The sequence below is a fragment of the Manis javanica genome, chromosome 13 (assembly GCF_040802235.1).
Source record: "Manis javanica isolate MJ-LG chromosome 13, MJ_LKY, whole genome shotgun sequence".
In the NCBI taxonomy this organism is placed as follows: domain Eukaryota; kingdom Metazoa; phylum Chordata; class Mammalia; order Pholidota; family Manidae; genus Manis; species Manis javanica.
This window is the reverse complement of record NC_133168.1, coordinates 80,202,750-80,215,572: the sequence shown is the minus strand read 5'-3', so window position 1 is coordinate 80,215,572 and position 12,823 is coordinate 80,202,750. Positions and strand designations below refer to the sequence as shown.

The 12,823-nt window shown below is 39.0% G+C and overlaps 1 protein-coding gene across 4 annotated transcripts; it reads left to right on the top strand.

The window, feature by feature from the left end:
- Positions 1–12: 12 nt before the first annotated feature.
- On the top strand, positions 13–12,422 carry DYNLT2 (dynein light chain Tctex-type 2). Of its 4 annotated transcripts, none has more exons than XR_012124365.1 (4): positions 13–180; positions 5,613–6,144; positions 7,520–7,726; positions 10,034–10,824. XR_012124365.1 is itself a non-coding variant. In XM_073219914.1 (4 exons), exons 1-4 carry the CDS (start codon positions 82–84, stop codon positions 12,298–12,300), a joined length of 576 nt encoding a protein of 191 aa, XP_073076015.1. In that variant the 5' UTR covers positions 41–81; the 3' UTR covers positions 12,301–12,422. The 4 variants fall into 4 exon arrangements, 1 of the variants encoding a protein (XP_073076015.1); XM_073219914.1 differs by lacking the exon at positions 5,613–6,144 and adding an exon at positions 12,190–12,422 and having other exon boundaries at positions 41–180; positions 10,029–10,187; XR_005062007.2 differs by lacking the exon at positions 10,034–10,824 and having other exon boundaries at positions 14–180; positions 7,520–10,022.
- The last annotated feature ends 401 nt before the right edge of the window (positions 12,423–12,823 follow it).

Here is a 12,823-nt window from a genome sequence, read left to right as displayed (position 1 = left end):
CGAGACTTCCGCTGTCGCGGGAAGCAGCGGAGGCGTTAGGGGCGTGATCGCGAGGCGCTCGGTGTTTAGCGACGCGGGGCTATGGAGAAGCGCGGCCGGGGCGGGAAGGTGGCTGCCGGCCCGGCCGAGCTGCCGCCGCCTCGGAAAGAGAGGAGGCCCAGCATGTTCGACAAGGAGGCAGTGAGTGTGCAGGCGGCGGGACCTCCCGTTTCCCCCACCCGGAAGCAGAGGCGGCGCTCGGGGGTCCCGGCACCACCAGGGGCGGGAGAGGCACCCAGAGCGCTCGGCAGCGGGTCCCCGGGAGCCACCCGGCGCTTCCATGCTGTTCGCAGAAGTCCACGTGACGCCGCCGGCGCTGCCGGCCACCGAGGACAACGACCTCGCGCACCTAACAGCGGCGGGGTGTTTTATAGTCTTTAAAAACAGCCTCGGTGTTTGAGGAACGTACAGGGGAAAAAATGAAAACATTCAGCCCATTAACTTCGTGTCTGAGATTAATGAAGAATGTCACCTGTTGGTGTGACGCTAGGTTTCCCTGAGACCATAGTCTGAAAGCCGTTGTTGTAATCAAAGCTCCAACTTTTATTGAAACTTGAAATGATTTGTCAAAACTGTAGAACTGAGTCTAGAATCTGCTCTGACACTCCGTCCACTTGTCTGATGGTTTCTTTTCATACCTCCTTCATGGGGCTGATAATTGATAGGGTAAAGGAGAGAAAACAGGCAAAACACTAATTTTTAAAGGTCCTAACACATTTAAGGTAACAACAAGAATCCTCAAAAGAAGTCATGGCAGTGTTTGAAGTTCTGATGACAGCTCTTTGATGTCTACATTTTACAGAGGAAAGAACTAAAGGAGTACAAATAAACAGGCCAAGTTCAGAGCAAGACTAGAAATCTTAATCTGTTGGACTTTAAATTTCATGCTCCCAGAAACTGCTGTATTACCTGGCAATAAGTCTAAGTAACAGGTCACCAGCAGTAAACAAAATTCTGTATTTTGAAGCAGACAAACTTGCCTTCTTAAAAATTAATGCCTACTAAAGGTCAGAATCTAAAGGGAAGCACACAGGTACACTTGGTATACAGGCCGACATCCGGGACTGAGGCAGTTCTCGCTTATTTGATAAGTATATGATCGATCATAGCTGTCTAAAATCTAGGCTGCTAGAGGTAAGAAATTTGCATAGGAATAATTGAGAAGAAACAGAAAGGATCCCACAAATGCTCACTAAATGTGCCTGAGGACAGTTAAGTACACCAAAGAGTCAGTTCAGACTTTCCCAAGTTCCTGAACATAGAAAAAATGGGGACACACCGTTAAATCAATGTAAATACTTTTACCTGTCCTGCATCCATTTTTTTCCTTCCAGGAATCCATCTCAATTTTCTTTTGGAGAATTAACTCATCCTCCATTAGATAAGAGTCTTGGTGGGACTGTCAGTCACTCCTTAGCTTTGTGGTGTGGATGAGAGCAAAATTAAGCTAATTAGATGACCTCTTCCTGGAATAACACAAATGGCTGAGATTAATTCAAGTTGAGGATGGCATATTGAAGAGCCTCACATGTGGTTCTTCAGCCTTCTCTCCCATTCCATGAGCTACCCCATAGCTTTTCAACTAATTATATTTTTGCTTAACTAGAATCAGTTCCTATGGCTTTCAACCAAAATGCCCAAAACCCTAAACAGATAATTAAAAACTGAATGGTTCATCTCACTTGGGTACATGCATTTGAAAATCTTAAATACTAGCAAATAGCAAGTAGAAGTACATTAATGTACATAGCATCCCATGACCAAACTCAGTTTATTCCACGATTATAAGTAGACTCAATGTAAGGAAATGCCATTATCAATAGGTTAAGTCTTTAAACTCAAGTTGTTTTAGGAGATGTCAAAAAATTGATTATATTTAAAATCTAGTCCTAGTTTTTAGAAGTGAAAAGGATTCTTCTTAGTAAAGGGATAAAATGCTCTTCATACAGAGCATACTAAATCACAAGGCCAGTATTATATACAAGGAAGAAATGGTAGATATGCGAGATTTCAACATATTAGAATCTCTTATTTTTAAATGACACATAAATGCCCTATTCCAAAGGGAGTCATTTTAGTTGTGAGCCACTGTCAATGATGTAATGTAGTTGCATCACTTGAACATATTGTGAGGAAAAAGATTACCCTAAAGGAGCATTTTCTTGATAAAGAATTTGGATTTAAGAGATTTGGGATGCTAATGAGGCCTTTGTTCTGCAACTAAAAACAGTCTGACAAATGATCAAAGTGTCCGATTTGTTTCTGATGAAGGACTTCTACTTGGAGCCACGTGGAGTAACTCCCATCAGAAATTCCTGGAAATAACACAATTCATGAAACATTTGTTTCCACTGGTTAGATGTAAAGTCAGGATAGTGATACTGAGAGTGGAGAGACAGGAAAGGTGAGCACTAAGAGTCCGCCTAACTTCCTGCTGGGTAGCATATTCCAGCCCACACCTTAGGGAGAGGTCTCACTTGGGTACCAGGGTGGGTCAAGGTGGTATGAGTCTGCAGAGTATTATGAGAGGAGAGAGATAAACAGATAGTTTCAGAGATGCGCAGATAATTTTCCTCATGTTCAAGTTAGTGCATCACTGTGTCTGGTAAAAAACTCCCTCTTGCCAGAGAAAGAATCACGCAAAAGGACAAAAACGTCACTGGATTCACAAACCAGTTTTTTTCCACCAGTAAGAGTAGAAAACCATGTAAATCACAGGGCATTGCTTTAAGTGCCAAGAAGTGTATTGTCTCCGTGACTGGAGTGGGGGGTGCCCTATACGAGATATCTCTAGGCCGGCCTATCAAAGCTTAAAAACAGGCCTCGGGAATTAACCTGTTTCTAAGTGACTACGTTTTAAATGAAAAATATAAGAATACAAAAACATACAGCAAATAGGAAAGGTTAAATTCACAATGTTTGATGTCCAATTAAATATTAGCAGACCTACAAAGAAAGGAAAACAATCCAAAATGAGAAGAAACAATAAAAACAACCAGAAATGATTAAAAGATGTATGAAAGGACACTAAAGTAGTTATAAAAGATACTGTATTAGATTCATTTTCAGCAAGTTAAGGCAGTTATATAACATAGTGTAAAAGTTACTATATTCTGTATTTTCAAGCATGTAGAGAAAATATTAAGCATGTTAAATCCAAATCAAATTTCTACAGTGTCAGAGATGTAAAATTAATTGAATGGAATTAGCAGATTCAGTGCTGCAGAACAAAGAATTAGTGAGTTTGGAGACAGCCAGAGAAAGTAAACCTAAAAAAATTAGGAGACATCATTGAACTATAGGAAAATTTCAGGCAAAACATTTATTCAGTTTTGCATCACAAAGTGAGAGGAAGATAAGGGACAAAAAATATTTAGAGAAATAATAGATGAGAAATTTCCAAACTTCATTAAAAGCTATAAAACCATGAATCCAAGAAGTTCAATGAACTTCAAGCACAAAAAATGAAGAAAATTACGCTGAGACATAATAGTCAAACTGCTTAAAATAAGCATTTTAAAGTTTAAAGACAAGTAGGAAAAAAACATGAGAACAAATTTAAGTAAATAGGAACAAAGATGAAATGACAGTAGACTTATCAGAAACAGTACAAGCCAAAAAACACAGGCATCTTTACTGAAAGATACCTTAAAGTAGCTTAAAAAGGGAAAACCCGTCAGCTAGAGTCCTATACTCAGTAAAAATGTCTTTGAAAAACAAAGGCAAAATAATGAGCTTTTCAGAAATAAAAGCTAAAAGAATTCATCACAAAGCTACTATTAGAAATATTAAGGTCCTTAAAGCAAAAAAAAATATGATACAAGATGTAAATTAGACAAAGCACTGAGAATGGTAAGTATATAGATAAATACATTTTTCCTTATTTTAAAATCTTTAAATATAATAGATTAAATCACAAATAATATTTGGTTTATGTTATCTGTAGAAGTAAGATGCATTGCAATACTAGCACAAAGGCCAGAGGCCTAGAGGAGGAAGAGGAAGGACACCATGGTAAGGCCCTTGTGCCACATAGGAAGTGATGTGATGTGGTGTGAAAGGAGGCTGGTAAGCATAGCATACATCATAATAAGCACCAAAACCACCACTAGAAAAGAATAAAGCTAATAGGCCAAAAAATGAGATAAAATGGAATCATTAAAAATACTTAAGGATGCACAACAAAATAAATGGAACAAAGAACAGATGGGATAAATACGAAAACATGAAGGATTTAAACAACCATGTCAACATGAAATGTAAATGTTATGAACACCCATCAGAGATGGTCATACTGATTATAAAAGCAGATGCAACTATATACTGTCTGCAGGAAACACTTCAATATAAAGACATAAATAGGTTAAAATGAAAAGGGTGAGGAAAAAACCATGTGAACACTAATTGAAAGCTGGAGTGCTTATTTCATTTCAGTACATTTCTAAGCAATATTATAAGCAGTAAAGAGGGTCATTTCATAATATTAAGAGGTCAGTTTATCAAAAAGAAGATCCTAAATGTTTATGCATCTAAAATGAACTTTGAAATACAGGAAGCAAAAAATGTCAATTATTTCCACTTGCTGAAATAGACATCCATAATTACAGCTGCCAATTGTAACACACATCAATATCTGTATCATTCTCTCAATAATTGATAGGTCAGGTAAGAAAACTAGTAAGGATATAAGGTATTAACAATACCATAATCCAACCTGAACTAGCAGACTATTACACAATGCTCCATGCAACCACAGCTGAACAAATATTCTTTAGAAGTGCACATGAAACATTGCTACAATAGAGCATGTCCTGGGACATAAAACAAGTCCCAATAAATTAAAAGGATTCAAATCATACAAAGTATGTTCTCTCGTCACATTGGAAAAAATTAGAAATCCATAATAAAGCTATGGATAATTGCATATTTGCATATAATTGCATTAGTCTGAAAACTAAATGACACACTTCTAGTTAGCCCATGGGTAAAAGAAAACAAAACAAAATATTTTAAACTGAATGAAAATTAAATTTGTAGGGTGTAGCTACAACTGTACACACACACTTTGGAGATATTTGGGATTCAGTTCCAGACCACCACCATAAAGCAAGTACTTCAACAAATCAAGTTAAATGAGTTGTTTTGGTTTCTCAGTGCACGTAAAAGTTATGTTTATGCTATAGTCTATTAAATGTGCAATAATATATCTTTAGAAACAGTGCATATACCTTAATTTAAAAATACTGTATTGGTAAAAAGTGCTAACCATCATCGAGTCATCAGTGAGTCAATCTTTTGCTAGTTCGTGGAGTGTCCTACTTCCACGTTTATGGCTACTGATGGATCAAATTGGTGATTGCTGAAGTTGAGGTGGCTGTGTTAGTTCCTTAAAAGAATGAAATTTGCTGCATCTGTTGACTCTTCCCTGCACAATTTCCCTTTATATGATGCTGTTTGATAGCATTTTATTCAGTAAGTTTAGTTGGAGTCAGTCCTCAAAACCTGCTGCTGTTTTAGCAACTTAGTGTATGTAATGTTCTAAATCTTTGTTTTCCTTTGAATGGTCTTCACAGCACCCTCACCAGGAATAGATTCCATCTCAAGAAGCCACTTTCTTTGTTCATCTTTAGGAAGTAATTCCTCATCTGTTTAAGTTTTACCGTGACAGGCAGCAATTCAGCCATATCTTCAGGCTCCACTTCTAGTTCTCTTGCTGTTTTCCCCACATCGGGAGTGACTTCCTCCACTGAAGTCTTGAACCCCTCAAGGTCATCCATAAGGGTTGGAATCAACTTCTTCCAAACAGTTAATGTTGATGTTACAAGCTCTTCCCATGAGTCATGGATGTTCTTAATGATATCTAGAATGGTGAATTCTTTCCAGAAGGTTGCAGTTTACCCAGGCCCATCAGAGGAATCACTATATATGGCAGCTATAGCAATATGAAATGTATTTCTTAAAGAAAAACTTAGAAGTAAAAATTCATAGTCATAAAAACCAACATCAAGAAACAAGAAAATCTCTAACAACTTTACATCAAGAAAACAACAAACGAGGTAGCTAACTTCAGTGGTGAAATGCTGAATGTCAAAAGCATGGAATAATGTATGTACCAAATCAACACACTTTTGTTATCTTTTCAATTAAAGGCTTGTGAATGTTACCTAAGTAGTTATATTTATTCAAAGAGAATAATAATAAAATAATGAAACAATGAAGGATAATATCTTCATGACCTCAGAAAGACCTTCCTTGCACACATCTCTGCCGCCCTCCATAGAGGCCACTCTCGTTTCCAGCTCTTTTATGTCATCCCTGGGTATTCTGAATACATGCATGCGGATTTGTGTTTGTGCTTATTTGCATTTATAGGTAAATAGACTATAGCTCACTAGCAAGATGGTATTCTTTTTAATTTTACCAAATGAATAGCCAGGAGCGAATTGGAGGATCTAGAATTTGGCACCTACATTATCATAGAAGTCTATCATGATGGATTTCCAGGCTGGGTGGCAGCCTTGTCCCATCACACAAGGGCTCTTAAATCTGAAACTTCATTTCACAATTTAAAAAGTAATTTCTCTATCACCTCACACCAGTAAGGATCGCCACCATCCAAAAGAAACAACAACAAATGTTGGCAAGGTTGTGGAGAAAGGGGAACCCTCCTACACTGCTGGTGGGAATGTAAATTAGTTCAACCATTGTGGAAAGCAGTATGGAGGTTCCTCAAAAAGCTCAAAATAGAAATACCATTTGACCCAGGAATTCCACTTAAAGGAATTTACCCAAAGAATGCAGCAGCCCAGTTTGAAAAAGACAGATGCACCCCTATGTTTATCACAGCACTATTTATAATAGCCAAGAAATGGAAGCAACCTAAGTGTCCATCAGATGAGTGGATAAAGAAGAGGTGGTATATATACACAATGGAATATTATTCAGCCATAAGAAGAAAACAAATTCTACCATTTGCAACAACATGGTTGGAGCTAGAGGGTATTATGCTCAGTGAAATAAGGCAGGCAGAGAAAGACAAATACCAAATGATTTCACTCATGTGGAATATAAGAACAAAGGAAAAACTGAAGGAACAAAACAGCAGCAGCAGAGTCACAGAACCCAAGAATGGACTAACAGTTACCAAAGGGAAAGGGACTGGGGAGGATGGGTGGGAAGGGAGGGAGAAGTGGGGAGGAGAAGAAAGGGGGCATTATGATTAGCATGTATAATGTGGGGGGAGGCACGGGGAGGGCTGTGCAGCACAGAGAGGACAAGTAGTGATTTTATAGCATCTTACTACGCTGATGGACAGTGACTGTGAAGGGGTATGTGGGGGGGACTTGGTGAAGGAGGGAGTCTAGTAAACATAATGTTCCTCATGTAATTGTAGATTAATGACACCAAAATTTTAAAAAATTTTTGAAAAAGTAATCTCCCTCCCCCTCCTCCGCCTCTCTCTCTCTCCCCTCTCTTGTAGTATGCACAAGTCTTAAGAGAAAGACTGAGAGAATCATTTCATGGTGTTCAGTATGTGGAACCCCCGTTTCATGACTCAATCAGTGACAGAGGTAAAGCATGGAAGAGGACCCTGGCAAGAGTGAAGTTCGCCAGTTTGTACAGAATGGAGCCGTTGAAAAAGTTCCAAGCTCATTCAGTGGAAACTAAAGTCCAGCAGATACTAAGTGTATGTTGATAGATATGCATGACACCAACATCTTAGCTTTGGGGGTTTGATAATCTCAAGATTTATGGCAGTATAATTTTCCTGATGGATTTTTTTGTAGCATTTATCTCTGAAACATGAAAGTGGCTTGTAGTCATACTCAGTAATCTTCACGTTGATACTATGAGCTGGATTAAAGGGAATATTCTTTTGTTATTTCATTCAACTCAATCATCCATAAATTAGCTCTCAGGTTCCATATTTCTCCTATATATTGGAAGAATGAGTTTAAAAAAGAACATACTATGTATTCATGTGTGAAAAATTGGTTCCTGACTACTTCAAAACATCTTAAAGACCCACTTGTGCACAAACTGTCTTCATCTTCAAGCTGACGGGAATCTAAAATTCACTTAAGACAGTTGTGCGAACCAGTCTAGTCCAGAAAAGCTGCTTCAATTTTACAAAACTAATATTAATACCAATATTATTTATACTACTTTTGGCATCTGAGGGCTACATTGCTCAGAAAGAAATAATTCCCTTCACCATCTTCCCCAATAAAGGGTCAAACTGAAACTTCTTTAATTGTAGGAGTTTGAGGCACCACCTTTTCTGAATCCCCTTTCCATCTTTGCTTTCTAGTCTGAGCACCAGACACCCAGGAGATTTCTGATGATCAGATTCCTTTTGTGGGACCCCATACAGCCTAATCCCACTCCAGGAGTGTTTTAAATTTAATTTAAAACTAATCCCCCCTCCACTTTATGAGGTTCCTTCAGTAACAACTAATGGGAGACAGCTACTATGAAAAAAGCATACGTGTAATTTATTTTGTGTGAATGATTAATAATCCTTTAATCATAACAAATTGAATTACTTAAATGATTTAACCTTTATTAGTATAGAAGAATAGTTAAGAGACCCTTCTCGAGCCTCCCTCCACTGCAGTAGAGACATATTTCCAAACTGAACTGATTGTCAGATGATACTTGTTAAAGATACTATGGCTCATGGCTTCAGGAAATAAAGACATCCAGCTCAATTTAATACAGTAAAATAATTACCGATTACCTTCTACTCTGACCTAAACACTAATAGCAAGCACTTGTAAGAGTATACATTTTGGTGCATTTCTTATTCAGCCCTAGCACATATGCCAAGTTCAAATGTATTGCATATAGAAGGATTTCAGATTGTATTTACATATGACAACATGTAGAATTGTGTTGAGCATAACGGGCCAGTAAAGCTTACTGGGTATGTAGGTAGACGCTATGGATCATAATAAGGCCAGAGATTTTCACTAGGTTCTGGGACCATTGAACATAGTTAGAAAAACAGAAATAATATATACTGAAGGAGCTTGGGGATATCATCCTATAGCAAGTGCTCATTATTTAATAAAAAAGAGTGCTTAAGTAGATAAAGCCTGGGATCTGTTAGGAAATTCAGAAGAGAAAATGGATGTTGCTAAGTGTCTGAAAAATAGAACCACAGACAATGTCTGAAGGAAATAAATACCTCTAGAACCAGTTTTGATCCAGAAGCATTCTAGAAGGGAACAAAAACTTAAAAAAAAGGCAATTTCTTTGGTTTTACATGCCTGTAAAATTAGCTGGTAGGAATCCATCTGTTATCATTAGAACTCAGAACATAGGTTAATTTATCATGGGTTCAAGTCAGTCAAAGGCATGGCTGTCTGCTCACCGGATGGTCTAGGTCTGCGCCGTGGTCCCCATCTGTCTCCCCCTAGTCATGCACTAATTCATGAATAAACGTATGAGAGACCTTTGATTTCCTTTGCATTCTCCTGGAAGCCACAGGAAAAAAGTTGAGTGAGAAGCCATAGGGAGAGGGTCAGAAAAAGGGGGCTTTAATTTGAGGAGCCTGAGGAAGATGGTAATAATATGATGCAGGCTCTGGGTCCAAGTAACCCTTGCTCTGGTAAGCCCAAATCTGAATTTTAGCAAATATGTAAATTCTTAAAAGATTTCTTTTCTCTACCTAATAATTCCCAGAAGCTTTCTTTTAAAATTCCCCCGTGTTTCCCTAATAACTATCTGATAATTTAGTAAAGGGCAACTTACAGCTTAAGAGTTGGGAATGAAGAAAAATTGAACATGATTTAAGAAACAAAATAAATGTTCTTCAAAAATTGTTATTGAAATAAACCAAGTACAACATTCATTTGAAATGACATGGTTGGGAATAGGTGTATTTTTTGAAGTTGTATGTATTATTTAGACACATTTTCTACTTGAATTTTTATTTAGAAAATATTTGGTTTGAAAATTAAAATATTCTCTTAATTTTTTTAAAGGAAAGTCTTAAAGATGTCAAATATGATGATAAAGTCTTCTCTCATTTATCGCTTGAATTAGCAGACCGCATATTGTTAGCAGTCAAAGAATTTGGGTACCACCGGTATAAGTTCATTATAAAAGTACTATTTATTCAAAAGACTGGTCAGGCAATAAATGTAAGTATCCACTGAGCCAGCCTTCATTGGTTCAAATGTAAGATCTCTCTTCTCTAAGGACTTGGTGTTTATTGTAATGTCTCCAAGGCACTTCAAGATCCTCTTGAGTAAAAGGATACTTCTGTTAAATATATTTTCTTTCACTGTAAATTCTTTGAAAAGTGCTAACCTAGAAATTGCACTTTTCTATTAGTAACTTATTAAGTTGTATGTATACCCTGTTCCTACCATTTTTGACTATCATTTAATAATTAATAAACCAGTAAAATTGTTTTGGGCACTAATGAGTGTTAACACAACTATGATATATGGACCATGATTCTCGAGGAGTTTTTACTCTAGTCAAAGAAATAAGGCAGCACATTTTATAAAGTTTAAGAAAGTAAAAGATGCGGCTAGAGTAGCAGCCTAGGCTTTGGGTCCGAGTGTCCTGATGTGATCCTGGCAGCAGTGCACTGCTGTGACCTGGACGTAGCCTTTTCATGTATCAGTGGGGATGATAAAACCTACTTGCTGGAGTTGTTGGGAGGATAAAATGAGATTATCTGTTTTAAAATCCTTAATGAGGTCACCAGCACAGAGTCCTCAGTAGACATAAGGTCATTGTCATTAACAAATGAAAATGCAGTACCGATGGGCTGTGCAAGTTACCTGTGTGCTGGGAGTGGGTGTGTGCGCACCTGTAGCGTGCAGAGCCCCGGTGGTGGGTGGGGGTGGGGAGAGGGCTGCACAGGCAGAGGGCGCTGCCACACAGCGGGCAGCCTGATGGGGGCCTGGCCCCCAGGGAGCCCGAGGGGCCGACGTACACCACATACACACTTAGGAGGGGGGAGGCTCCCAGATGGTGACAGGTGCTCTTCCAGATAATTAAGGCGGGGTGATGTGACAGTCACAGAGCCACTCCTTGGGATTGTCTAGACACAGGAAGACCCTCCTGCAGCTGAACAAGAGGAAAGCAGCTGTGCTGAGATCAGGGAGAATTTACAAGGGTACAAAGAGCCTAAGCCAGGGATCGATTTGCTGTACTTGATCAATGGCCGGAGTGGGTGCCTGTATTTAGACAGCATGACATGTATCAGGTAACATCACTCCACAGCAAACCGCCTGAGGGTCCAGCAGCCTCAGACCACAGCCAGTTATTTGCTCATCATCCTGTGGTCAGCTCAGCCTGAATTAACCATTGGTTTTTCTGCTGGTCACACTGATGTGCTCGCAGCCAGCTGGTAACAGTCGGGCCTGGAGGTCCAAGGTGGCTTTGCTTGTGTGTCTGATGGCTGAGACGCTGGGGTTCTCACCTGAGCCATCATCCTCCCATGACTGAATGGGCTTCCTTCCACTGGGGTCTCCTCAGTGTTCCAAGAAGGTGGGGAGCAGAAGACCTCTGGAGGTCTTGCCTGGAAGTTGCACGGTGTCACGTTCCATAACTTGGGGCAGGTGCCAAGGCCAGCTCATACTCAAGGGTTGGATGACCACCTCAGCCTCTCGAGGAGGGAAACAGCAAAGGATTTTTGGCCATTTAAGATCTACCACAGGAAAGTAGGCTGCAGTCAGATCACTGTGGCATTGTAAGTAAAGGAGTCAGGATTTTCACTAACAGTCTGTGTGTATAATCAATGCCATTTCTTCCTTGCAAGACAAGGACCTAACAAACTTTCAGTTGAGTATCTTTTAAGGTTGGGAAGAGTAATTCCTTATCATGGGCTCTAACACAGCAGAGTAGCAGTGTATGCAGAGCTACTAGACCAGCATCACAGAGGGCCTCCCGCTCCTGCCCTTGCACACACTCTGCTGAGGCGGCCACTAAGGTCCAGGAAAAGAGAAGGTGGCCCAGGAAGCATCATTTTTAAGTCTTTTCAAGAAAGGGAAAATTGGACAAATTACCTTTTAAATAAACCTTTCTAAGATACTAAGGCATCTTAAAAAAAAATCAAACTTGTATAGATATAAAAATTACCACTTAACCTGTTCAATCTGAAGTTGACCTTTTTAAACTCTCTCGCAGATTGCCAGCAGGTGTGTCTGGGACGTTGCATGGGACAGCTGGGTTGCAGCTAAACATGAGACTGAGACTTACCTGGCACTGGCCTTAGTGTTTGCTCTGTACTGTGAATAGCTCTCTCATGCGCCTGGAGCACTTCTCAGCTTCTCCAAGGACACAAACCTGCAGGCTTGTGAATCCGTCATTTAGGTTGCTGTGTTTTTATCTCTAACTGGAGCATCTGAATTGTATTCAAAAAAATAAAAGTTGGATTTTTACTTTCATACTTAACATTTTATTACCCCAAAGTATAAAAGTACTTACAAAAGTATAAATACATGAGTATATGATTATTTGAATAGATGAATGCTTATAGTGGATTACAATATGGGGAAATAGTCATTCTTGTTAGATTTAAGAAAATTAGAATTTGCTATAAAAAATTAGGACACAAGCTTGTAAAGTGTCACATTAAGTAAATGTTTAGATTTTGGAAAACCTTTAAAGGCAGATGGATTTGAATGGTATTTTAATACACTGTATGCATTCTTTTGAAAGGAATGACCAAGCTTGAAAGGAAGACATTAGCATATTTACCCCTTCCCTAACAGACAGCTGCCTCTCCCGACAAAGTGCTCACAGATGTTTGTCTGTTAGT

Coding starts and splice junctions, on each gene's coding strand:
- DYNLT2 (XM_073219914.1), top strand. CDS start 82: ATGGAGAAGCGCGGCCGGGGCGGGAAGGTGGCTGCCGGCCCGGCCGAG. Junction 181..7,519: donor GCATGTTCGACAAGGAGGCA/GTGAGTGTGCAG, acceptor CCTCTCTTGTAG/TATGCACAAGTCTTAAGAGA. Junction 10,188..12,189: donor AGACTGGTCAGGCAATAAAT/GTAAGTATCCAC, acceptor ACTCTCTCGCAG/ATTGCCAGCAGGTGTGTCTG.